Source organism: Rissa tridactyla, chromosome 2 (assembly GCF_028500815.1).
Source record: "Rissa tridactyla isolate bRisTri1 chromosome 2, bRisTri1.patW.cur.20221130, whole genome shotgun sequence".
Classification (NCBI taxonomy): domain Eukaryota; kingdom Metazoa; phylum Chordata; class Aves; order Charadriiformes; family Laridae; genus Rissa; species Rissa tridactyla.
Window position 1 is genome coordinate 51463683 of NC_071467.1, and position 27310 is coordinate 51490992.

Here is a 27310-nt window from a genome sequence, read left to right on the forward strand (position 1 = left end):
ATGTGCAGGATGTCGTTCAAGGTGAGCCCGGGCGCCGGGGAGAGGGGGGCGGGGGGGGGGGGGTGGGTGGTGGAAATGCCCGTTTGGTGCTCGCCCTGCCGGCATCCCGCGAAATGCTCCGTCATATTCTTGGATTTGGGGATTGATTTATTTTATTTATATGTTTTTTCTTAATGGAAATACGGGGGTGGTTTAGGGGGGAAGGAAAGAAAACAGCAGCGCCTTTCCCGGGCTACGGGGTGCCCCGGGAGTGCCGCGGTGGCAGCTGATGGAGAGGATGCTTCTCCCGCAGCCGACATCCCCAGAAGGCTGCGTGGTTGGCGTTACATAAACCGCGAGCCTCCATGAAGCTTTTTAGGGTGGCCGGGCTCCGCGCTGTGGGATTTGGTGCAGTCAGGAGCCTCCTCTCCACTTTTCCGACCATCTCTGCTAGTGCTGCTCGTGATGTGATTAGTTCGGAGGCAGCATCCATCCCTGCTTTTCTTTTCAGGCTGTGGTGGCCGCTGAAGCCAGGCTGGTTCCTTCCCTTTTCTGTCCATGATTCCTGTCACTTTTTGTCCTTCCTCCATCTAAAACTATGCAAGAGCAGTAATTTTCAAAAGACCACCTAAAATATTTTTTTTAGTCTGAGAACAGGATTAATAAAGTCAATTGCCAAAGACGGAAGCAAGTAGCAATTTGCTGATGCTAACAGATAATATTTATGCTAGATGTGCATCTTAGCTGTGCACTTTCTGGATGGTGTGCTTGCCCTCCTCTTATTGATCACCAGCTCTGTGCCAGTCCTTTGCCATGTTGCTCGTGTTGCATTGCTTTATCTGATGGATTATTCCCCGTACTTGCCTCTCACTCCTGTCAAGGCGTTCCCCCCGCCCCAGGGGGTGCTGGTGCTGCGGTGGCACCGGGTCGGTTGGATGGTGGTGGTGCAGCAGGTGGTTTCCACCTGCAGTTAAAGCCCTGGTGTGGCAGGGAGCAGAGTACCTTTGCCCCTTCTTCTTGCCGCCTTCTGCATTTTTGGCCTCCTTGGTTTTTCACCTTGTCCTTCAGGTCTTCTTTTCTGTTCCATCCCTCTCCGCTCCTTTTCTGTGCGCTATTTCTCACTTGCTCTTCCCACGAGTACTCCCGTTCAAGGTAGCTCACTGCCTGCTCCCTCTCCCTCTGGAGAATTGCAGCCCCTGCCTCCCTCTGCTTTCTCTCTCTTTTCTGTGTCGTTTTACTTGGCATTTTCTCTTCCTCTCAGAAGACTCTGTACTTACTTTGGATTCCTGCTGTCTCTGTTTGCTGCTCTCTGCTCGTGTTTCCCATCATATCAGCCTACTTATCCATGAGGTAGCATTTCTCTTTCTTTCTCACTGTATGTACACGTGAATATCCTCTCTTCTTATACCAGCTTTTGCCTGTCTAAACTTACATTTGTATCTTGTTTCTTCTTTATCAGGATCCTTGATGTCCCTGCCCATGGCAGGGGGGTTGGAACTAAGATGATCTTTAAGGCCCCTTCCAACCTAAACCATTCTATGATTCTACGTAGGATGTATTGGTATCTAATAAAGTCCTCTCTCTTTCCTCCTAAGTCCTACTAACATTTTTCAATGCATCATGCTTGATCCTGATTTCCAGTTCTTCTTCTTAAAACATTTTACTCAGTTCCTGCTTTCCATTAGGACTGGTTTGGAAACCGAGAAAGAAAAGGGAATTTTCTTGGTTTTTGACAGTACAAGGCACAAGCTGCTGGGCTGGTGTTCTCTTTCTCCTGTCTTTTTTTTTTTTTTTTCTCTTTGCCTATTGCCTCTTTTCTTTCATCTTCAAGATCACAGTTCAAGAACTGCACTTTTCCTCCTCAGCTGTTACCCCACTGTGAGTTGCCTCTTCTCTGCAAACACCAAGTCAAAGGTAGGGCAGGGAGCAGGAGCTGCTCATCGCAGCATTTAAATGATAGTTTTCCCCTTAATATTCCTAAGATGACACATACAGATACATTATCGCATTTAATTTTTTCCATATTCCTGCACAGAAGTGGTCTTGTCAGATGTATAACATATATTTTCCTCTAGGCCATTTTTGAATAAGCATTTTTGCTTGATGCCAATACAGCGTGAATATAATGCCAGCTTTTCATCTTCGGGCTCTTGTAAAAGCATATAAACAACCGAAATGAATAGCACAGCCAGAGTTTGAAATAATGCTTTAGAGATCTTGATTAAGTGGAGGAAATTGTATCCCAAAAGTTGCTGATGCTGCAGCAAGTGGCATAATGAAACATGTAATTTTCACCAAAGCTATTAGCTAATCACATTTTCAAGTGTTTATTACATTCTGTTCCCAGACTGTCAATGCTGAGGGTCAGTTGTTTGCTTTAAGGAGTTTTTAGAACCAGACTAGCTTTGTAATAAGAATTACATGAAAATTGCATCCAGGTAAGCTCTTGAAATTCCACATTACCTCTCCCTAAGAATTATCAGATGAGACAGAATTGAATTCATAACTGAACAGCAACGGTCAAGGTTTATGTCATATCCTGCAGTTTAAAACCCATTTATTGCCCAAAAATCGTTCAATTAATCAGATTATTAATCCCGAAGCAGCATTTTACATTTTGCCTGCTAGTGATGTCACTATTGCTGATACCACATGAAAATGAAGAGCACAGGTGTATAAATCCTTGGTTTGAAAGCAGAAGAGAAATTGCCAGATGGTAGTCCTTGAGGCTGTCCTTGTAGGGTGCCCAGATCATCTGAATGATTTTGCAAATTTCCATTCATTTTAGCAGGTAAAATAGCTCAGATTTGTGTTTGCTTTTTTTTATCTAACCACTCCATGGTTGATGGTGTGACTGTTCTGTCTGCTCTTATACAAGGAATCCCCAGCAAGGTGGGGGCACAAGGGGAGGCGCGAGTATTGACAGCAGTCATTCCTAACTGGGTCAAAAAACACCACTGGGAAAAACCTCATTTTGTGTCCTGGAGCACTGGAGAATTCTTCCATTCCTTGGGTCTGATCCAAAATACGAGGACAACTTTTCTGGAGAGCTAGTGTAGGAATTACAGGGGGAAAAAAAAAGAGGTAGGAATTTATGACTCATAAGGCTAAAGACTTTGGACTTTTACTTGCAGATGAGGGTAACGCTGGCAACTTAGTTCTCTTCTCTCCTCATGTAAACTGATGAAAGCAAGTAAAGAGTTCCTGAGTATTGATTCTGGATCCTGCCTACCTGATCGATAAAGGCGTTGTCGTACGGTAGGCACCATAAAATGCAGTCACATTGCTACTGTGCCCTCGTAGTGAAAACTGGGCTGGGGGAAATAAATCTTGAATATATGGATATATTGCCATATATATACGGATATATTGCCATACCCCAAAGCTTTCTAAAACTTTAAGGAATAGAGCAAGAAAATAAAAGGTAAGGAATTTGATTTCCCATTCTGTGAGGTCCAAATATCATTCTTTTGCAGTAGCTTTCCACTGAATATCATAATAATAAAGGCAATCAGACAATATTCCTACATACCAGCTCTATAAGTAAATAAATATCTGCCTAATAAATCAGAGCAAAAAGGGCATCATGGGCTACTGAATGTTTAGGTCAATTGTTTGCTTTTACATAACATTTTGAGTGGTTGTAAGGGTAAAGATAGGAAGACGCTACTGCATTGCCAGCAAGGAGGGTATAAACTGCCAGCTCTACTTTGATCGACATTATCTACAGATTCACCGGGAGAAATGTATTAGCTGTAAAAGGAAGATCAAAAATTAGACTAATGTGCTTGCTAAATGTTCCAGACTCCTGCCCCTGTGTGTGCTGGTACAAGAAATATCACTATCAGTTTATAGGAAGTGTCTTATAATTTATTGAATGGTTGAAACTCCTCTCGACTCAAACAGCTGCCAATTTTCCAACCTATGAATATTAAAAATGCAACCCATGGAAAGTGCTCAGGGCGACGGATCTGGGATAGATTCACACAGGATTGGTCTTGTGTCTGCTGGTTTCTGGGAGGTTTATTACCTGCGTGTCAGTGAAAGAAGCAATTTAAACTCTGCTCTATATGTGCATTTTAAATATCAACCATAAAACCATTCAATCCTGATTCTCTACCACATTACACGCGCCCATTGACATTTAGAGACGGAGAAGTGCGTATCAGATCTTCTGAAGCAGAATGATTGACTTTTCCATCCACTCTGCACTCTCTTGGAGTTGCCCTGAAGGCAGGATTCACGGGAAAGCAAGGCCCCCCGGGTAATTTTGACGCTGTTTCGGTCTAAGATGACCATCAGTGAAACAATGTTTTACTGAACTGTTGGTGGTTTTGGGCCTTATTAAAAAACCAGCGGCGTGAGCCTGCTCTAGGATACGTAGCGTTGCCATCACAGTGGTGTTTCCCCTCCACACTTCACCCGTCACAGCGCTTACCCGTTCTGCTGTCCTCCTCCTATGCTGGGGCAGCGATAATTTGCTCCTACGCAGGAGAAGTCACACCGTGGTCCTTGTTTCTAGGACTAAGAAAGCCTCAAAAGAGTATTATATTACTACCAATTTGTTTAACAGTGGCCTGTGTTATCTAGATTTCAGAGTTTCCTAATTTTGCCTTATGTATCGCCTTGCATACTTAGTAAATGGATCTATAAGCCTATAGACAGTAAGATTTTAGCCTTTTCTTTTTTTTTTTTTCCTAGCATCACCCAGGAGATATCTCATGTGCCCACAGTTACAGGGTGTTAATTGAGGGAGGAGGCAGACCAAACAGTATGGGAGGTGCATGAACAATATTTTTCCTGTATTGGGACTTTATGTGCAGAAAAGAAGGCGATGCCAGAGAGCTAACCTGAAACCCAGGAAGATGTCCTGTAGCAGGACATGCCAGCAGGATGATTCAGCCTCTCTGACTGTGCCCAGCCCCACCACAGAAGCAGACAATACAGGTACCAGTTGGCACGTTGTTTTGTGTGACGTTTCCCTGTGGATCTGGACTAGCACCGTTGTCTCTCATTACAGAGCAAGCTAAGAGTCATAGGCTGCCATGGACACAGGGAGGACCTGAAACAACACGAGGTAGCACAGGGAGACTGATGTCTTTAATTGCACAAAGAAATTAAATTAGCTTTTCCTTCCATGCTCTGGTTTTGACAGAACAGCACACTAGGCTGAAAGTTGCCTGGCTTGAATGCAGAATTTGCATGTGTGTGTTAGTCCAATGCATCTTTGCATCTTCCAAAGTGTCTTATTTCTGCTTTTGTCTTTTTTTTTCTTTTTTCTTCTTTTTTCTTCTTTTTTTCCCTTTTTTCTTTTTTCTTTTTTTTTCCTTTTTCTTTCTTTTTTCCTTTTTCTTTCTTTTTTTTTTCTTTTTTTTTCCACCAGAAAGAAACACCACTCGCCAATGCTGCGTTTTGGGCTGCAAGAAAAGGAAACCTGGCTCTCCTCCAGCTGCTGCTCAACAGTGGGCGAGTAGATGTGGACTGCAAAGACAGCGTATGCGCACAGTGCCCCTACAGCCACGGCACTGATTTTACATCGCTTCCCATAGCCCCCTGCACCCAGGGCGCGGCAGGGATCTAACACGAGTCATTTGAGAGTCTTATGGCACTTAGGGATGATTTAAAACCTTCCCTTGTCAGGAAGCAAGTTTGAAACTCAAGATAAAATAAGGGTGATGATTTACATCAGTGGCAAGGGGTTAGGAATTTGCCAGCGCTCAAAAATGTGTCTTACACAGTTATTTGTGGCGCTGACATTAAAAACACAGATCCTAGCACCTCGGGCTTCTCTTTGCAAGGAAATGTCATTGTAGTGATAGATCACAGTGAAGAGTCGACTCAACCGAGCCCAAGCAGCAATGATTCTGTCAGCTAGCAGAGCTCCTCATAATTAGTTTTCAAAAAAAAAAAACCCAACCCTGGACCACAGTTTTCATTTAGACAATGTAAAAGTTTGCATTTGATGTGCAGCCGTTCCCACCCTGTGTGGCACACAGCGTCCTACAGCCGGCGGTGCCGTCAGAAGAACTGCTGGCCTCCTGACTTCTTCCTCCCCCCAGCCCCAGTATCTCCTGGACTTGGCACCAACATGAAGGCACGGTACAATTTCCAAGCAAAGAGGAGCCCAGACACGTGACAGAAAGATTTCAGGGGGATTTCCTTACTGTAATTGGCATGGGTTGAAATAAGTTTTGAGATTAGAAATGGGTTGAAAATGCAGATGGTGGGCAAGTCTTGCTATTCTGCCTACAACATATGTAGAGATACTTGATTGTACTAAGCTATGGCAAAGAGCAGGGGAAAACCAAGGCTGAGAAGTTCCCAGGTTTCTTTGGTGCTGGGACTGATTTACCGAGAGTCATGCCTGTGTGGTACAGGATTAGTGCCACTTCCAGCCCGAAACATGAACCTGCTGCAGCTCCTCTCACTTTGAATACCTTCAAAGTGCAAGAGATTTTCCAAGCCCACTGACTTTAACGTAACTTTTAATTTTCATATCATTTTTGCCCTCTGGGCAACTATTTGTCCTGCAGTACTTCTGGACCTGATGGTGTGAGTGTCTGACAGGGAGGGAAGGGTGTTCAGATGAGGGCATGAAGTAAGCAGGATACAGATCAGTGTAAAGAATAAGGTCCGCTAATGCTCATTTTTCCTCAAAATAAGGCTAACCTTGATCAAGAATTTTTACAATATGTTGTAAAATACCCTGACTTATTAATTATATCAGGCATGCACATTTTCTAGACTAAAACATTTTTCTATGATTAAGGCTGCATGCGACTTTTTTGTAAAGTCACACATTCCTGCTTTAGATTAAAGTAGTGTGTGCGAATGTTTTAGAAGGATGAATTTTATCCTTATGCATGTGGTTCATGTATATTGTCCGTATACCACATAAATATAACCTAAATCTTATTTGGGCCACTGGAGCGGTGACCTTGTGGGGTACTGAGAGAACCCGAAAACACAGCTCTGGTATGGAAAGTTCTCTCATGTAATGTGAAGAGTCACAGGGTGAGTTTGCTGTCATTGTTTGGAGAGGGAATTAAATCACCCGGACCTTACTCCTGACTATGACTCACAATTAAGTGACTCAGCTAAGTCACTCGGCTCCTGAGTCTAAGGTTGCCTAAGGTTATTAAGATCTTTGAGGTTCTCCGATAAAATGCTGTGCATAAATCAAAAATATTGTTGCTATTTTCTTGTTGCACTTATTTTGGGACAACAAGGAGAAGTCATTGCACACAAATGTTGCATGGTTTTGAATGGTCAGGCCCTAACACTGCAGGCAAGTCTGTAATGTTTTTGCTTTAACACCTGCTAATTGCTTATTTCCAAAGTATTCTTGATAGTAAATTTTAAACCTGGTAGCAGGTTTTGCAATGATCATAATCTTCCTTCAGCTTTCAGAAGAGGTGCTGTCTCTTCCAGACAGCTGGAGGTGTCTGTTAAAGGTACTGACTTGTTTTTCCTTACTCCCAGCTTGGCACAACAGCTCTGATGGTAGCATCTTACTACGGACACATAGATTGCGTGCGGGAATTGGTGTTGCAAGGAGCAGATATCAATCTGCAGAGAGAGGTAGGAGAAGTTCTGCGTTCAAACAGGGATTGATTAAGTGACTGTTGGTTTATTAGAAATAATAAAAGTGTTGTCTGTTGCTTCTTGCCAACTGCTTATTTGTCGCTTGCATGTATAAACAGGGCCTGTTCTACTGAGAACATCAAGGAATAAGGTGTCTGGAGTTCATAATGGAAAATGAGATGCCGGGGATACATTTATAAATAATTCATCAAACATTTCCAGCACGTCTGGTTGGTGAGGGTCAGTTACATCTGAGATGTAACCCCTCCAGGATTACACCATAAATGCATCTGCAATTTTACTTATTGGCACAGTAGTTTACAGCTTTCTGGATGAGATAACTGATAAGGACAAGTCCTTTACCTTTTGATTTTTAAACTCTGGTCATTAAAATAGAGTGGATGCTGTTGCTAGCCCGGGGATTACTTTGACTCTGTATGATTTGGAGCTTCTGCCTCTTAGTCTGAGCCAACTCATCTCTAACAATCACAGAGCTTAATCACCCATACCCATCCCTACGTCTCTGCTTTGCATTCAAGGCACCTCTCACACCATGACACGCTTGCTTGTGGAAGGGACGTCAGCAGCTAGTTTTGGGAAAGTGCCTTCCCCTCGTACTCCACGCAAGTGGTTGTAAGGGGTACCTGCAGCCCCTTTGGTCTGTGCGCTGTACACAGAGAGCAGAATTGTTCTGGGACAACAACAGTTTTACTGGTCCTAAGAGAAAAACAATTTAGGGAGGGCATGCAGTAACATGGGATGATGGCAGGCAGTGCAGGACAGCAGCGTGCTCGTTGCTTTAACAATACAAGCCAATGTTTCTCACTTTCCTTGGTTACCTGGAACTAGAGCATTAATCTCATGCTGACATCTGCAAGTTACTGAGTCAGTTAATGCCGTATTCAATGATATAAGTGTTGTTGCACTTACTGGCCTAAACTTGCTCTAACCATGATTGTCAGTGTCTTTCACTGGGGTCCTGTTCCAGCAAAACATGTATTTAACATGTCCCTTCCCTTAGGTAAACATTGCTTGAAAAGCAGCAACAAAAGGAAAAGTTGAGAACAGTTTTATGGAGCTGCTCTTGAGCATCGCTCAGGCCATACTGATTCAGCAAGCCAACAAAAAGAGAAACACCGAAATCTTCCAAAATCACTCTGTTGCAGAGAGGAAGCAAAATAGATGTCGTTTAAGCCCTAAAGACCAACAGCAGTGTTCTGAAACGAAATCCACGTACTCAAATCAGTGCCCTTGTATTTCTGAAGTTGTTGTGAAGCTTGGGGAAGTGAGAGGCCCATAAATGCATCTGGAGGAGGGGGCTCTCCAATGGTCTCAAGGGGTCATGTGCCACGGTAAAGGCTTTGGGCACTGGAGTGAATTTCATGTGCAGCTCCCCTTTCCTGCACCTTCTACATGGGATGAGAGAGGCCCAAGTCAGGAAAGCCTGCTTGTCTTTTCCTTCCTTCCTTCCTTCCTTCCTTCCTTCCTTCCTTCCTTCCTTCCTTCCTTCCTTCCTTCCTTCCTTCCTTCCTTCCTTCCTTCCTTCCTTCCTTCCTTCCTTCCTTCCTTTCTCCCTCCCTCTCTTTCCCTTTCCCTCTTTTTCTCTCTTTCTCTACCTTTCTCCCTTCCATCTCTTCCTCTTTCCTTCTCTTCCTCTTTCTTTCTGTCCACTCACTGAAATCTTACATCTTCATTTTTTGGTCCTGATTTACTCACATGTTAATGACAGTATTTTATACAACTAGTGTAAAATATGGGGGTTCGGTTCTTCAGTGAGGTTAAGGGAAAGCAGGAGTTGCAGGGCTGGTGATAGTTGCTTGAAGGCTGCTTGGCTGGATGGGGAGCTACTGCTGCAAGAGACAAGGGTGACTTATACCAAGAGCAGTCCCATTTTGTCGGTGGAGAGTCGCGGCAGGTGGAGCTCTGCTTTACCAAATAACTGCCTCCCTGGTCTTTCCACACAATGATCCAAATCCATTCCATGCTCCTATTTGTCTCGGGTTGTAGCGGCAGGTGGAATAGGAGCTGGTTTCAAATTGGCTGTTCCTCTGTTGTGCAAGACTGTTCTTTCCTCACTCTGGGATTGCTTTCCCTATCTGGTGACTAGGTAGAAGTGAGCAAATCCGAGGTCTATATTAGAAACTCTGTGAAGAAGCCCCTTGTGAAACTCAGAATTGACTCAAATGTGTGATGCTGGACAGATTTCTCAGTGCAATGGGAAGAAAACTGACCTAAGATACCTGGTGTCCTCTGGAGTCCTCAAAATCACCATGTCTTTTCAGCTGATATCCAACTGATTGTGCTCAATACTTTTCAATTTGAAATGTATATACTTCAGTCAAGTATGTTACGTGTTTGGGGTTTTTTTAATCCATTTTGTTTCCTTACAGTCAGGTGCAACTTCCCTGTTCTTTGCTGCACAGCAAGGCCACAATGATGTAGTGAAGTTTCTCTTTGAATTTGGTGCCTCCACTGAATTTAAGAATAAAGTAAGATGATGGGTCTATTTTTGCATGCTGATACATTCTGAAAATCAAGGCTGGTTTTTCCTGCTCACATGACATGGCAGCAGGAAGATGATAAAAGGAATTCCTCACTTGAATGTTTTCTGACTAATATGGGTAATGCAACATATTGTGAAAATATTAGCTTGTTACTAGCTTTTACTGTCTAGACTAGCTGGTTACTAGCTTTTACTGTCTAGACTTAATGGCATAAGTTGATCAAAGATCAGTCCCTTGATAGCGATATCAGTCTTTCCTTAAGTCATCCTCTAATACAAGAACAGAGGGTCTTTTTGTAAATGTTAGGTAGAATCCATTTTTAGGTGTGTATGTCCTTCACTTGCATAGACCGAAATTTTGTCTACATTGGGATGTCTCTGCATCCACCATAGGATATGTAAGAATATATCAGCCGCAGTCCTCCCTAAATTCCCATTTACTCATCTGTGACAAGAAGATGAAATGCATCTCGGAGCTTCTATTTCTTTGTTCAGGTGGATCCTTTTTCCAAATCTTCTTGGAATAGCCAAAAGCCCAGACGGCGGAGCCTGAGTCTGGTGCAGGGATCCAAATGCTTACAGCTTTGAGACTGGGCTTTGGTAACCCACTTTTAGACTGAGTCTGGATGGGAAACCACCTTGTACTTTGTGCAGCAGTGTGTACCTGAGCAGAAGGCACCATTGAGAGCACACTGCATTGACAGTATGCATCTTCCATTGGCCTTCCAGTGTGTTTTTGTATCTGCTCCATTCTCTCATTTAATAATATAGCTTCTATAGCTTGGAATTTTTCCATCAAACCATCGTTCCGTTAGCAGGCGACTAAGATAACAGGCTCCTCCATCCCTCCCAAGCCCCAGAAACGATGGCGGCACTGGAAAAGATATGGCTGATCCTGGCTTTTTTTAAAGGGCACTGCAAAATTAATCAATTTACAAAGAACTTTCTAGTATAAATGAAGACGTGGGATTGAAATAAAAAAACCAAATTGAATGTATCCTAGGAAACAGAGACTTTAAAGCAAGGAAATGCAAAGCCCAACATGTTCTTTTTCATGTCCCTCTCTGTAAATTGTAATTACTGCATTTGTTACTCATATATGTGAGTGTACATTTGTTACTCATAGATGTGAGTGATGGAGAACTATGTTAATATAGGCATTCAATTCTTGTCACACCTGGTATCATTAGAGTTGATATTCTCTGCAGCAAGCAAAGCAAACATGTTCCAAAACAGAGTAATGAAGTAATTAGCAATAATTTCTGCTGTTGTAAAGAGAACAAATAGTACTATTGAAGGTTATTTTATATATATACTATAAAATACATATTATTCAATAATATTATTCTGCATTGTCTGACATCCCTAGAAGCATGCATCATAAATTGAAACATGTTCTCTTTTCTTACTCTGAGACATGTTATAAGCATATGGGTTCTTAAAAGGCTTTTCATGGGGGCATGTTTTCTGAGCAATACTGCAGGTCAAACCGTGTGTCACAGGCTATTTTTCAGCAAGTAGTGACTGCGGAAGATCACTTCTACCTTGTAGCATTATTTCAGAGATCATAAAACACCATATAATTCTAAGCTACTTTCTGGTCATGATGGCAGAGGTGCAGGAACAGGTAGGTGAATAGACAGGGAAGTCTACACCAGATAGCGTCGTCTTATTGGATGCTGCTGATCCAAGTGCTTCCATGGGAGATTGGAGCTACTGTATGTACCGCCAGTAGGGAGGACAGACTGCGGAGGGGTAAGAAAAATGGTTTCAGAGGAAGAATTGTAGAGGTAGCTGAGAGAACTGGCTCCTATCTGATCTGGAAGGGTTTGCATTCAAGGATTAATAGGAGCTACATTATGTCAGGAAAACAGGATATGAGCAAGAAATCAACCCAAGGCAGCGTGCCTCTCTGGGCTGTACTGCCATGGCCCTGGAAGGGCCTCTGTGGTTGCTCACGCGTCCCTGCTCCCACTTGCTGCCCTCCTCAGAGTTTCCAAGAGGTTTGCCAGTACCAAAGATGCTGCTTCAACTTTTCACTCATCTCACCTGACGCCAAAAAGGAAAGAGGGAATCACATGGCTGAAAGGGATTTTAAAACTCTGTCATTTACTTTTTTCTTTATTTTTTTTTTTAATAACTCACCTGCCTTCTCAATGGCCTGTAAAACACTGGGGGCTCCAGCGAAAGCATGCTGGAGGAAAGGCTCTTGGGCTGGCAAAAAGGGAAGAAAGTGTAAGAGAAAGCAAAATGGAAGCTCAATGGCTGAGTTTTTCTCTTCCTAAGAAACCATGGACCTTCACACTGTTTGACAATTCCTCAGTTTAATTGAGTGCTGTCTTACCGCATGGCCTTTTCAGTTAAAAAGATTTCTGGTCCCAACTCCCCTTTTCTTACAGCAAGACCTGTCTCCATCAGAGCATTCAAATGAATCTCAGTGTCTTCTTTTGAATATATTCAACTTCATAGGAGACACAGTAGAGCAGGTCTTAGAGCCCAGTTGTCTTCCTGATCAGGGTCCAAATCTCCAGTTCTCTCTGGCCCAGTAAATATTTGATTTAGGGTGGGCAGCTGGAACTGGGGAACACCAAATGTTTTTTTTTCTGACCCCTAGACTTGGACCAGGGTGATCTAGGAAACTTGGTCACTCTAGTCTGAAAGATTTAAATCACGTATTTTGGAAATGTGCTATTCATTCCAAAAACATATCTGTCTAAACTTGTTCGTTGGATTCAACCAAACACTTGATCAGGATCCCCATTTTGAGACACTTGGAGATAACCCATGAGAAGTGTCTCCCTTCTTAAACTCAAGCTGTGACATCTCCCAAGGTGGGATCACGCAGTTGTACTCCAAACGTTGAGCATCAGTTCCACTGTGCTAACTGCAGGTAGCTTTGAGGCCCTGACTTTGATCTGGGACCTGTCATTTGGTTCCCTCCAGAACTTATGTTAATAGCCAAACAATCTTCTTAAAATAGCCAGAGTTTGTTAAGAACACGAGAATTTTAGAAAACAAAAAACAGACCATAAAGCAATAAACTATTCTCATATACAGCTGAGTACGTCTATTACCCACCATACAGGGAACCTCAATAGTTTTAAGCTTCCTAAAACTCATCCTTCGCTGTCTCTCCACAGAGTAACTCCAATCTGGATAGCACAGTTTCACTAATTTTTCTCTCCCCATTTCCTTCGGGGAAAGAGTCTTTAAAAATGTCTCTGTTTTTTGTTTGTAGCCCTTTGATCTGATAACTCAGTAATCGAGCAAATGGCTTTCAGCTGGTTGGAGACAGGAAATAGGTTTCACGCAGCTATTAGCTTTTGCCATTGTCTTTTAAGTGTGTATAAGGTATTTTTTAATCTTGGAAGCATTGTGGTTGCTTTTGTGTTTTGTTACAGCAGTTCCTATTACATTTGGGTAGCTTAATTTGACAGGAAAGTCTAATGACTCATTGTAGCTATAGAGTAACTTAATTCCACTGACCTGATTACAGAATATATTTACTCAAATAATCCAGAATTAATATGCAATTCTTAGATTGTCACGTAACAGCTCCACATCTGTGACTTTGCAGACACTCAAACCTTGTTTGCTTTTCAGTGTCGTAGGGAGGAAGAGTCAATATGAGGTTTTGAGAGTAGTTATAGACAGTCCCTGTGGGTTAGTTCGGTCATGTCAGAGCTTGAGTTTTCATGAGGTTATTATAGGCATGAAATAGCACCACAGATTAATAAATTTGATTGGCACTTCCCATTGTAAAACATCCATTTGGCTATTCGAGCTGTAACTTCTCCTGTGGATATCTGCCTGTGGAAAATTTCAGACAAAACTTTGGAGCTGTTTCAGAGGACAAGGCTGAGGGAAAACACAATCTTCTGCCCGCATTAATAACAGTTCTAGAAACCATTTATCTGAAATACTTTAGATAGCTTATCTTGTGGAGGAGGGGCTTGAGACTGGGAGAAGGCAGGGAAGGAGAGAGAAGACCTCTGGTGTGGGTGACTTGGGGTATGTCTCATCCTTGCACGATGGCATGGTGCCGTCCCAGAGAGAAGATAAAAACTTCCTCTCTGTGTCCGTGTCAGAAATAACGGTAATTTTTGAGTGAGGCACAGTGCATTTACCAAGCTGGCAAGACCCGCATTTGCTATCTTAGTTGTTTCAGCTGGTGTGGAGTCGATTGCCAGTGACACAGAGGTTTTTACTTTCTCAGACAGCTTCCAAGGGAGTGTCTCCACACGCAGGACTTGATGCATGTGTCTAGGTCTCCCTTTAGTGGTGATATGCAGTCACTATAACCACCTGGGATTGCTACTACCTCCAGGGATCACTTCTTCAGCAGAAGTACTGGTGGTCTTGGTTTTGGTCTGATGCACGCTTCCGCAGTTCGCTAGCATGCTTTAAAATGCATCCTCCCTGCTCTACTTCAGGCCAACAATCAACAGGTGAGAGGCAAGACGTGATAGGGCATGAGGTTCTGGCCAAAGAAGAGTAAATGATCAGTACGCTTTAGGGCAGGGGAAAGGTGTGCTGTCCTTCGGTAGGTGTAAGGACTTCGCAGGGGTGGTGGATTTGGTTGTAAAGGGAAGAGACTTGGAGGAGCTTGGAGTTGTGAAGTGAACAAAGCTTCTAGTGGGAAGGCAGAAGATGAGGAACAAAAAGCAGAATTTTCTTCGTTCCTGTCCCTCGCTAAAAATGTCACAGGAGAAAATGTTTATAGTGACAGATCCAAGTTTAAAGATTTGTGGGGCAAGACTCTACTAAAATTATGAAAGATTCAGTAGCTATTCACTACAGAACTGCTGTGAGCCAAAGTCTGAAGAGCCTTAAAATTTGCTTATGTTTTATGGCGATGTTCAGTCCAGCACCTGCCCTCTCACCTGACTGTACCCATTCTTTGCTTTTTCACAGGATGGAGGTACTGCTCTTCTAGCTGCTTGTCAGTACGGGCATGCAAAAGTAGTGGACACTCTGTTAAAGCACGGCGCCAACATTCACGATCAACTTTATGTGAGTTATTTGACGTAGATTATATTGACAGCACTGGTGGTGGAACAAATGTGCTGTTGGTTGGACAACAGCAGATACTTTGGCTCCAGCACACAGAAGTATTTGCCAAACGTTGTGGTTTTATAGTACTCTACTCTTCTAAGATGTGAATTTTGTTACCTGTCTGCTCTTCATGATCCTGGAAGAAGTAACACAAAAGCAGAAAAGATGATTTGGCTGCCTTTTGGTCTTTTACCTGCATGAAGGATATGTACCAAACCTGGATCAGATTTGTGCTATCCATTACCTTTGAAGAAGGTAATGAAATCACGTTCTACCATGATTCGCGTTGCAGACAGACAGGTGAACAGCTATAAAGCCACTGATGTACTAGAGAATCAGTTCGTTAGTTTTCTGCCAGAAAGAGTAGTAAAAGTTGTGTTGTCTTTTTAAAAATATCAGTTAAAATGATGTCATCTGGTATTTGCGCATCTCTACCTTGTCAGCGCTTTGGGCAAAGAATGGTTAAAATGACTAAACTGAATTGACTTTTCAGAAAGCTGGATCGAGACAGTGAAGCACTGGATTTAATTTACTTCAACAGAGACACAAATAAGTTGAGCTTTTCAGAATTCAACAGAAATAACTGGCAGGTTTTCCCTCCAATTCCCATCACTCTTTCCTACCCCAGGGCACACAAGACTGACAAAAAGGAAGTTGTCCCCCAGGGATATGCGATTGTTTTTTTTCAGCCATTTCCATGGGGTTTGGATCTGCAGGATGCTGTCACACTCAGCTCCTGTAAGCGTGGGTGGGAACCAAGGGCTGGTGACTACAGAAGCCACCAGCCTGCTTAGGGGGCTGTGCATGGGTCACACAGGGGCTCCCTCACTCCGCATTTATAAAGAAGGGCGTCCCACCCTCCCTGCTGCGCAAATAGCCATTGCCTTTCTAATCTGAGGGCAGTGATTCACGCCTCTGCACGGTAATCCCAGGGGTTACCACTGGGTTTAAAAATAGCCATGCTGCCACACCTGCAGGCACATACCTACAAGTGAAGGCAGTAAAATCACTTCCTTCTTGTCTCTCCTGGGAATGAGCAATATTTGCAATTGGATTTAGAAGTGTATTTTTATTGCTCACAGCCATTGGGCCAAACCAGTCAGAAATAGCTGCTTAATAAAATAAGAACACAACCTCTTGAAAAAGAGCATTAGACTGGCTCCTTTTGTGGGACACTGCCAAGCGGCGTTTGCAAAGGGGTAACCGGCTGGCAGCCAAATGAGAGGGATTTCAAGCGTGCATTTAGGTAGTCCTCCCGAAACCAACAAAAGGTGTTTTAATCTTAAATTGACTCCCACGAGGGAAAGAGGAGAAGAAAAGAGAACACCCTGACTAAACAGTATTTCTTGCAGAAATACTTTATAGCCTTAAAACAGTTTTCTCATTATAGCATCAATTCAAATCAAGTACAAAAAACTAATAGTTAATTTTTAAAATTGTTGGATGACAGGGAAACCAAGATTCTCTGTCTTGATTGATGTTACAATAAAGAGCTCTTTTACTATTACACAACCTTGTTTACTTTCTAAATGGAAGTGTTCTCACTATACCTGTCTCTGGAGGAAGCCCGCAGAGGAGCTGATACCATTGCCCTATTTCATGTACTCGCAGAGCAACCAAAGAAAACCGGCCCTCAGAGGGCCCAGAGGTGTGCATTTTGTAGTGCCAGCAGACACCTCTCTTGTTTACCAGGACACTTGTCTTGAAATCAAGGTCAAACATTTTAAATTCAGGTCCCTGGGGCACTATATTCAGCTCATGCTTCACTAGGCCGGTGCTGAGTTTTGCGGGAAGAGGAGTAGCTAACCAGTTATCTCTTTGCAGACAACAGCATTCCATCCCAACATAGTGATATGCCACCAAGGTCAACAACAGGCTTCAACTAAAATGCACTGTATTTTGTGATAAGCATATGCATAAATTGGTTAGATGTGTACTTGTACATCTGGGATGTAGTGGGGGGGTTCATTCATGTCTCTATTTAAACTAAAAGACTTTTACCTCCTAGGAGAACTTGCCCTAGCATGTCCTGTGCTGAGTGCTGTGGATGTAGGATGGGTAAACACCTTTCCCACCCTCAGTGCAGATTTCCACTTCCAGCTGTCTGGCTGGATTCTGATGCTGTTTGAAAATTTTTCATCAAATAAAAATTAATGAAATATGACTTCTAAATTCTTTTCCTAAGGAAAAGCTTCTATAAAGCCAAACACTGAAAAACATCTGCACAGGAAAGACACGTTGAGGAAAAAAAAAAATCACATATTTGTTTATTTCTTTCACAAGCTTTTTGCAGGAAAATGCTGGTTTCTGCTAGGGCTATGAGACACTCTGTCTTGCATGGACTACTTTACATGACTCTATTACAGGTCAAGTCTTTTCTGCGAGATGTGCCAGAGTAGTGCCACGGTTGTTGGTGGGGTGGTGCAGTAGTATGGCACTGTACTTATTCCTTCAGCCTAAAGGGCAGACTTCAGTGCTGGGGCCTCCAGTTCTGCAAAGTACTTGAACATGTTTTCACCGTGTGTTTCCACATAGCAGAACGCTTCTGCATGAACATACAAAAGCTAAATGAATCTAAATAAATATAATTTGCTGTATAGGAATGGGTTTCCTGTTATGTGGTTCAATGCTTTGAACTTAGTATTCCAGACCTGGGATTTAATGCTCAGTTTGGTATATGGTGGGAAGCAGTACTTGTGCATACTGAATGAAAAATGTTAGCATAGTTTGTCATGAACTAGACTTTGGATTTTGGTAATTATTTCTTGAGCTTGGCTACATAGATGCTCTTACACTGCATAATGGCTTAAGAAGAACTTGATTCGGTTTGGTTTGGTTTTGTATGGAAAAAAGTGGCATAATCTCAACACGGTGTAAGCTGCATGCGTTTGTTCTTAGGATGGAGCTTCTGCAATTTTCCTGGCAGCACAAGGAGGCTATCTGGATGTCATCCGACTGCTGCTTTCTTCAGGAGCAAAGGTTAACCAGCCACGGCAGGTAAGCTCGACACTTCAAGGAAGAGCTGGGGTCTAATTACTAGATTTTACAGTTACGAAAAATTAACACTGGGTTAGAGAGATTTCCTAGGTGTTAAACTAACTGAGGGATACATAAGAATAAGTGATGCACACAGATATATATAAAAGCTCTCTTGGTTTCCTAAAAAGGATTTCTTTATTGCATAGCTCTTTCTTGGTTCTCAGATCAGGGCTTAAACAGCACATTTAGATGCTGCTTTGAGTAGCCAGATATGGGAGTTGTGAAGCTAGCTTTACTCCCGGCCCTTAGAAATGCCTGCTTAGAGACAGGGCTTCCCAGGAATCTTTGAGATCCCTGCTTTGAGAGAGCCTCCCCTGTGGTCTGCTGAAACCCTGCAGGCACGGTATCTGTCCTGGGTTTTCACGTAAATTGATGGGATAAGGTCTCGTCCTTGCAATCAGTCATGTATGGCTGCCAGGTGGCTGTGATCACTGACTGCAGCAAGTTAAAAAAGTCAGCAGGCAGGAGCAAATGAATGTGAAAACTCTAATAACAGTGGACAACGTAGCATGTGACAACGTAGCATGTGACGTAGTATTTCCTTTCATCTACGCCAAAAAGCCTGACAAGTCATAGCCCGGCAGCAGAGATTGATCTATATGACTTCTGCTGCTGCATCTGTAGGTCTGCATAGCCTCCCTGCTACTCCTGTAGTGTAAGGAAACTGGATTAGCATTTTATGTGCTGAAACTAAAGTAATTTCCCTGCTGCCTCTTCCTCCACCTCCCCAGCACCAGAGCTGTGCTGGCAGCTACTGCATGGACTGATTCTTTAGTTGCTCCAAGGCTACGTCCATGCTGTGTCTCAAGGTCAAGATTAAGAAATGTTGTTAAAAGCTGTTAGTTAAGGCAGACTAAAAGATCAGTGTAGAAGGATAGACCAAGGTATGCATTAATGCCTTTTGAGTGGGCCAAAATAAAGTTGAGGAGCCTTAGATTTAGCTCCACCATCTTGCCATAAAAGCTGCATTCTGCTAACCGTAATTATAATGCCCCAGCTAATTCTTTCTGACAATATTTTTTTAGCTCTCTAATCCAATTTCTACAACACAATGTTTCGTGAGGCATTTTTAAATCTTAGTTGAGGCAAAGACTTGACTCTGTGTGAATGTTCCTCCTGGCTCTGTCTCATCTCCGGCAGGACAGGCTTTGCTTCAGGGTACCTCCGATCCCTGCTAAGATTATGCCTGGATAAATCCGTGGCATTTGTATTTGGGCCCACTGTAATCTGAAACATTTCCTTAACAAATGGAACATTTTTACTGTTTAATTAGTAAAGTAATGGTTGGATGGACTTCAGTCTCTTTCTTACTAACAAACAAATTTGTACTTTGTTCGAAGGTGGCATGTTAGTCATGAGGAATGTAGCTCTAGATGGGGCAGTTGCGATGTCAGATGACTCCAACTGTCAGTCACAAAGTACATGTTGCTCACTGCCATAGGAAACTTTTCTAAGCAATGTAATATTGAATACAGAGCTGCAGAGTGCCGGGTGTGAGTTCATGCTTCTTTCTCATGGTGTCTAGGTTTTCCTCTCTACCTTGTGAATTTGGGTGCTTAATTCATGAGGCTGAGCGTGTGCCTCATATGTCTCTTCCTGCTGCTGTAGTGGATACCAGTTCCCCTTTGGTCTCATGCCCCATCTCCCAGTCCCACGGGGATGCTCCTAACACTGTAGAGCATCTCGGATGGTGCTGCCTGTCCGTGGGCAGGCCTTCCAGCTCAGCTCTCGCAAGACCGAATAGTGAAGATTCCTGGCGAGTTTCTTCCCTGGCAATGACATTTCTCTTGGATTTTAGCCGCCTTCTTTTCTTTCTGATATTTCTGAGCTGGGCAGGAATTCTTTTGTCATCTTTTTGTCTAGACAGAGCTGGGGGCAGTGTCTGAAGCCTGGTGTGGGAGGTGTTTCTTTTCTTCTCCAACTCAAGAACAAAAAGAGAAGATTATTTGCCAATGAATTTTACAGTCTGTTTTGGCAGCCTGTGTCCCAGCAGGCTTTAGTCTGACTGGCTAAGCAGATTCAAAATACGTTGAAAATTAATGTTTTTTTCTTAACACATGATATGCAATTACACGTACATGTACGCCAGTAAAGCTATATAGAGTGTAGACTTCAGACAAGCAAGCAATTAGTTATTAGCAAGAATTCAGCTGGTGTAGTGGTGTGAGTGGACTGATGGGCAGAACAGCGAAGATGACACCGAGTAGCCTGAGAGCAGGCGCTCTCTCTCCCTGGAAGTCCTTACTGGGAATTCAAGGGGTATTTCACCTCCCACCCTAATCTGTCCCTTTCTAAAACTCCAAGCCACCAGCAAACACTGAGATTCAAAGCTGCAAAGCAAAGTCATTAGTTAATGGGTAAGAGAAAGAGCACCAGAAATTTCAGTCAGAGTATGATTGCAACTGCTGGCTAAAACGAGAGGTAGCCTGTATGTACTTGTAATCAAATATACTGTATATATTTGTAATCAAATACGGAAATAAGCACAGCTTAAAAACATGGTGTATTTAATATTGTTCTAGGAATCTAATGGTCTCCAGTCTGCTGAGACAAGGAAAGGAAAGTAGCTTTTGAACTGCATCCATTCCTTTTCTCACTCATCCTGCCACACCTCCAAGCTTTAATATCTGTTAACATGGGAATTCTTATGTGGCCCGTTAGTATGATGTAATATCTCTTTTGCACCATACACCAACAAGAAAATGGACAGAAATCTCATCTACTCCATATAAATATTATATGGGTTTGCATAAACCTGCATGTTAGATGCTGTTTGCTTGAGAGAGAGAAGTTGATAATAGTCAATGTGAGCCCACCATCAACTTCATCACCTTTCTTCTCTTCAGGCTAAGTCCTCCAGGGCAATCGCACTTTCTCACCATGTATTTTTGCCTCTAGCCTGTAACTGAGATACTGAGTCTAACAGCAATACTATTAAGGACAGTTAACGGTAACAGCGGTGTTACCCAACACTTGTATTTCTTTCTGCTCCTTTGCATTTATACCTGAAAATAAGAGTTGTTCTTACAAACTTCACTGTGAAAAAAAGAAAGCTGCTGTATTCCCTGTGTGGTGATAGTGCTTGCATTTCTTGTGTAAATAGAAGCGTGGATTTGTATAGCATTGATACTTCATGCAGATTAAATTGTGTAGGTTGCTCTCAGGTATTTTCCAAGTTTTATAGACTTTTTCAGTGCCCCTATTGCTATTTTCTAGAGCCCTCTGGTGGGGGGAGATTAGAAAAAAAAAAAAAAAAAGAAGTGTCAGCTTACTGGTAGGGAAAACACTAGAAATTGGAGAGGAACAGTTTTTGCCATCACGCTAAGATTACATAGGCTGTATACGAGACAGCCTTTGTTATTTTTGAATCACAAAGAACACTCATTGTATTAACAGGATATATGAGTTCAGTCACTGAATGAGGTCAGTCACTAATGTCAATGAGTTAATTTATAGAGAAATAGTACAAGAGTGAGTAAAGCTCTTGTTCCTCACCATTTGAGAAGACTGAAGATTTCACGATGTGTATGTGCTCTTTCTCAGAATCAGAAAAAAGGGAAGCCCAGAATATTATATCAAAGGAAGAAATAACTTTTCTGTTTCTTCCAAAGGATTAAGTCACTAGCCCATAGAAAGCAGAGAACTGGTTCAACAATAGGTGTTTGGATTGCATGAGCAAGTCATATGAATCTTCAGTTGGCACGGAGCAGAGAGATTGCTTCTTTGATCAAGGTGGAAACATCTTATTTAAAGTAAAAAGTTGTTTTCTTCTGAAACTTCTCATTAAGGCTCTTTTGGAAGCCCCAGTATATTTTGTCTTCTTTTTTCCTGCCAAGTCTTCAGGCTGCTGAGGGTGGCGAGGGGAACTGGCAAGCACTTAAGGCGAAGCAGACACCCTGCTATGTAAGGGCTCACTTTTACGTTAAAGCCCATACAGGCAAAGCCTTTTGTGAAAGGCCCACGAGAATCAGTTTGGCACCACATGACCGCTGGAGTCCTCCTGTAGTCTGGAGAATCAGGCCATTTAGAAGCAAAAGGAGGAAAAGACACAAAACTAAATTCTCATTGCGGCGAGAAATACTTCTAGTGCTTCAATTCACCTTTGCCTTTGGGATGGAAATTATAGTTTAGATTATACTGAATTATAGTGCATTTTATTTTCTGAGGTTTTCTGCTCAAATTATGATTGGATAGGAGAATTTTTACCAAATCAGATTGTTTCATGCTGAATTCCTTGATAATTGCCTTGTTTTCTAGCTGAGTTCTTGATGATAAAATTTGTGAAATGCTTACCATCACTGTAAGGCAAGATGTTTTTACCAGATTCCCTGAGGGTGGATAACGTAACTTAACATTGGAAGTTGGGGATCATCTTGCATTGCTCCTCAGCTTCTCTAAACAACATCCACTCTGTATGTGGAGAGACCCAGGTGCGGAATCTGTCCACGCGTGCTGAGATTTACCTGTATCTTCTGTCACGTCACCTAGAGTTCAAAGCACACATGATACCTTTGGCCTTTACATTTCAAACTTCCCGATGTATTTTAGGCACGACTGGTAAGCCAAAGAGGGCTTTAACTGTTAGCACAGCAAAGCACGTTTCAGGCCATCTATGCAAGAGAAAGCAGCTAAGGGTGGCTCTACTCCATAACCGGAATGGTTCTAACCAAGCTCCCATGTGCCTTTGGGAGCGACTCTGCATATGTCTATCTGTGATGCAGGATTTAATTGAGAAGTTTAAGTACATCCAGTCCAGTAGGCAGACTTGGGCAGTAAAATACCAGGGAGCACAGAATCTCGAAGTGAAACCTTTAGCAGTCTGATTTTGTTTGCAGGATGGGACGGCTCCCTTGTGGATTGCATCGCAGATGGGTCATAGCGAAGTGGTGCGAGTAATGCTGCTCCGGGGAGCTGAGCGAGACGCCGCACGGGACGTGAGTAGCACTTCTTCCTGCACTCCGTCTGCGGCTTAACGCCTCTGAGCTTTTTTTGAGGCTGCAAGGCTGTCTGAATGGAGGCCCGGCGTCCCCAGAAGCTGTCTTGTTTGCCAGGTTGTAAATTCCCACTGTGGGCTCCCTTTTTCCCATTGTGTCTGGGACAGCTTCCTGGAGGGACCTTCTAGAATAAGGGAATGGAAATGTCCATACAAATGAGAGACACAGACGATATATGGTGTCATGAATTCATTTTACACTGAAGTTTTCACCTGCCAGAAGACAATCCTCCAGCTGTCCTAAAACCAGCAGCACATGTGGGGGTGCCTCCTCAAAGATGATGAGCGGAAGAGACCCTCCTCTCAGAGATGTCGAGGAGAGATGGCGTTTCCCTCCAGACGAGGGGAATGCAGGTAAAGCATCATTGGTGACAACTGAACTGACCTTCCTCTCTCTTTACAGGACGGTACGACTGCTTTACTGAAGGCTGCCATTAAAGGGTACAACAATGTGATTGAAGAGTTGCTGAAATTCTCTCCCACGCTTGGCCTGCTGAAGGTTAGTAGTGAAACACATAGATTTTTAGGCAGAAACTCAAGAAGGCAAAGGGTCTGATGAAAGACCTTATGTTTATGGCTTGCCAGTGGAAGACGATATGGAGCTTAAACCCAAAAAAGTCAAGAGAAAAATGAAATTATCTTATCTTATTTAGCCTCTAACGCTAAACACAAATGAATCTTTTCAAATTAAATTGTGACTTTGATTTTTGGAATGAGGAAGCACATTGTGTCATGGATAGAATTCTCCCGCTTTTTGTCATCTGATTTTATTTCTACTATAAATGGATTGCTCTCGACGGTGCAGTTTGTAGCATTATCCCCTGCCTTCTATTGCATTTAGTCAGCAAAATATTATCCTAAGAGACCTGTTGTGACCAGATTCTCTACTTCATTTTGTTTTCCTCTGAATTCAAAAAACGACTTGAAAAATAACAGATATTTGGAAACTGCTGTTTAATAGCTTATCTAATTTTGTGCCTCTAAATCACATACTTTGATAGCCTCTGTGCGTGCAACTAATTGGCAATATTGATGTACTTGAAAATCCAGGTCACATTAACTTTGTTGTTAATTACAAGTATGAAATAGCTTCCACGCTTATTTGAACTGTCAGTTTGCAGCCACAAACGAAAAGCCAGCCATAAAAAAAATCATCATTCAGCTGTTTGACATTGAGACCATTAATCATGAGAGAAAGAAGATAAAATGCACAGATGGTTTCCGTTACTTCTTCTGCTTCTGTTTCACTTGCTAATGGCTGATTTTTGCCAGGCAGAAGCGAGTGCTATGTTCCTTTCACCTCTAATCTAATGACAAGGACACTTTTTAAAAGGAAATACTGCTGTGGTAAAGTGAACTTGACTCCCATTTTTATTAAAGCATTTAAAATCACCTCCTTCATAGCCCACTAGCCTGCCAGCGCTCTGTCTAAATCAGACCCATACCTTTGATGACCCACCCTCTTCCATGTTATTTCTTTCTTGTTCATAGGCTTGTTCTTTGCAAACATTTGTGTTTCACTGCCTTTTGATTTCTTCCCACGCACAGTACAAACGTTTCCATTGGTATTTTCTAGAATGGGACCTCTGCTCTCCACGCGGCTGTCCTGAGTGGCAACGCGAGGACAGTGGCGCTGCTCCTCGAAGCTGGAGCGGACCCATGCTTGAGGAACAAGGTATGTCCTGCCATGCTGTCCTTGGTGAAGAGCAGGTGGGGAGCACCAAGCAGTGGAGCCGTGCGTGCCCCGTGGGTGGTGACAGTCCACGTTTCTCTGTTGGTCCGTGGTTGCCTCTCGATCCTCTCCTGAAGCACCACCGTTCAGTCCATTTGTTTCTGTATATAAGCATCTATCAGGGTGCTAGGCAGTACCACGGGTGGTGCTGGTAGTTGTGAAGTTACATCAATCTGAGAATAACCAAACCACGCAGCACAGCTTAAATTAACTATAGCTAGTCATGGGCTAGCTAGGTTGCATTTTAGGGAAACATTAGTCTGTTACTGCTTTTGATAAGTTGTAAGTTATATTCATGTCTTGTGAGAAATATGCAAGAAAGATATTTCAGTAGCAAGAGAAATATATATCTGTGTGCTTTGGGTAAGAAAACTTCGTTAGGATTCAGCACATTGCTAATGCAAAAAATATCCCACGCCTCTTTTCCATATCTTACTATAAATCTGTTAGTTTATTGAAATAGTTTCATATTAATTTCACGGCAGCAACTTTTCTGCAGAAAACTTGTCTTGTTTTCATTCTGTAAAGTGTTTTAACATTACATGTTTGATAATTTCCATGAAAATGTCTTCTGCAGAGCTGTTTATGAACTATTTGCTGCTTGTAGTTGATATCTCGCTGGGTTTGTTAAGCTCTGAATGGGTGGTCTGGTATTTGCCTCTGGTTTATGGTTGGGCGAATGAAAGTTTGTAATACAAGTAATCTACCATGTCCCTTCAAAATGTTTGTCATGTACTATAAAATCTGTGCCTGTTATTTCTGTATCATTCCACTTGATGGCAGCAGAGTTAATGCCTCACATACTGTAGTTTGTGTTAATAGGCATTTTGTTTTGATGCTATCATCCAAATAATGTGCAAGATTTTTCTGCTACTCATGGTCATTTGCAGCAGAAGGGTGTGCAGTATAAAAAAGTATGTGGCTGTAACCTCTCCTACCGATTATTTTTCTTTTTCTTAAACAACGTGCAATTTGGCACGAGAGAGCACATTATACAGGACAGAAGTACAGATTTGCACAAGTAGCTTCATTATAAATACTTTATGTTACCAAAATTCATAGAATCAAAGACTCATGGAATAGTTTGGGTTGGAAGGGACCTTTACAGGTCATCTAGTCCAAACACCAGCTGCAATGAGCAGGGACATCTTCAACTAGATCAGGTTGCTCAGAGCCCTGTCCAGCCTGACCTTGAATGTTTCCAGGGATGAGGCATCTACCACCGCCCTGGGCAACCTGTTCCACTGTTTCACCACCCTCAGTGTAAAAAATTCCTTCCTTATATCTAGTCTAAATCTTCCCTCTTTTAGTTTAAAGACACTACCCCTTCTCCTATCACAACAGGCCCTGCAATTGTATACAGTAAATACAGAACACCAAACTGACGTTCTATTATCAATCCTACAGAAAAGCACTGACTATTTCATAGCAATTAAAGTCTTTCCTTGGACTTTTATGGATTTTGGTACTTAAAGACCTGCCTCATATCCCCCAAAAAATCAGCAGCTATGTTCTCTTTTAATTGTGTGGCAGTAGCATAGGGAGGGGATCCCAAGGGATACCATTCAGCTTGGAAATCAGCACAAAATGAGCTGGCCGCTCAAATTCCATGCTAGGATTATTTTGAAGACTTAAGTGAGATTTGCACACTGTGTGGAAAGGTGACTTCTTCAGATATTTCCAACAGTGGTGGAGACAACACTCGAATAAGCATGTCATTATAATGCCTAGTACCATCTTCTGTAGAGCATAATGCTTTTAAGCCATAGTTTGGAAACACTCATTCATTTTTGCTAACCTGAAGGTTTTTTGTTCCAGGCAAACGAACTGCCGTCAGAACTAACAAAAAATGAACGCATTCTCCGACTCCTCCGCACGAAGGAAAAGCAAAGGAAAAGCTAATGCAGCCCTGCAGTAAATGCGGGTTTGACAGAGATGTGCCCTGACCACAGTAGCATGACAGTAACCCTAGGTTGCCCGAGAAGGGCTTGTTGGAACAGTCTGCAGAACTGATTAGCCTCTCCGGTACACGCTCCCTGAACGCATGAGGCCCTTGACACGGGATCGCCATGGGCTGGGGCCTCTGCCTGGCATTGCTGAGCGCAGAAGGACTGTGACGAGAGCAGGATTTGGCCTGGGAGCTGCGTTTGCACTGCAGCCCTGCCTGCACTCCAGGATCCCACCGGTCCCAGCACCAGTGTTTGCTCCTCTGTGCCTGCAGCGTACGCATCCCCACACAAGCAAGTGCTCCCGCCGTTTCAGACACGCGTTCCCATACTGGCATGGCCGCAGAGCTGTAACGGGTGCCTCGGAGCAGCCAGCCCTCGTGCCAAAACGATGCTCAGATCTAGCTGTTTGGATGCAGTCAGTCCTGGAGCAGCTCCATGGTGCTGCTGCTCTCCCTTTGCTGGCAGAGCTAGCTCAG

General features: G+C 42.9%; 1 protein-coding gene across 2 annotated transcripts; it reads left to right on the top strand.

Annotated features, from left to right (window-relative positions):
- ANKRD29 (ankyrin repeat domain 29) lies at window positions 1-26827 on the top strand. Of its 2 annotated transcripts, XM_054192368.1 has the most exons (10): window positions 1-21; window positions 5363-5473; window positions 7462-7560; window positions 9954-10052; window positions 14981-15079; window positions 18020-18118; window positions 22996-23094; window positions 23557-23652; window positions 24730-24828; window positions 26704-26827. In XM_054192368.1, the coding sequence occupies exons 1-10, from the start codon at window positions 1-3 to the stop codon at window positions 26785-26787; spliced, it is 906 nt and encodes a 301-aa protein (XP_054048343.1). In that variant the 3' UTR covers window positions 26788-26827. The 2 variants fall into 2 exon arrangements, with proteins under 2 accessions (XP_054048343.1, XP_054048344.1); XM_054192369.1 differs by lacking the exon at window positions 24730-24828 and having other exon boundaries at window positions 26704-26787.
- The last annotated feature ends 483 nt before the right edge of the window (window positions 26828-27310 follow it).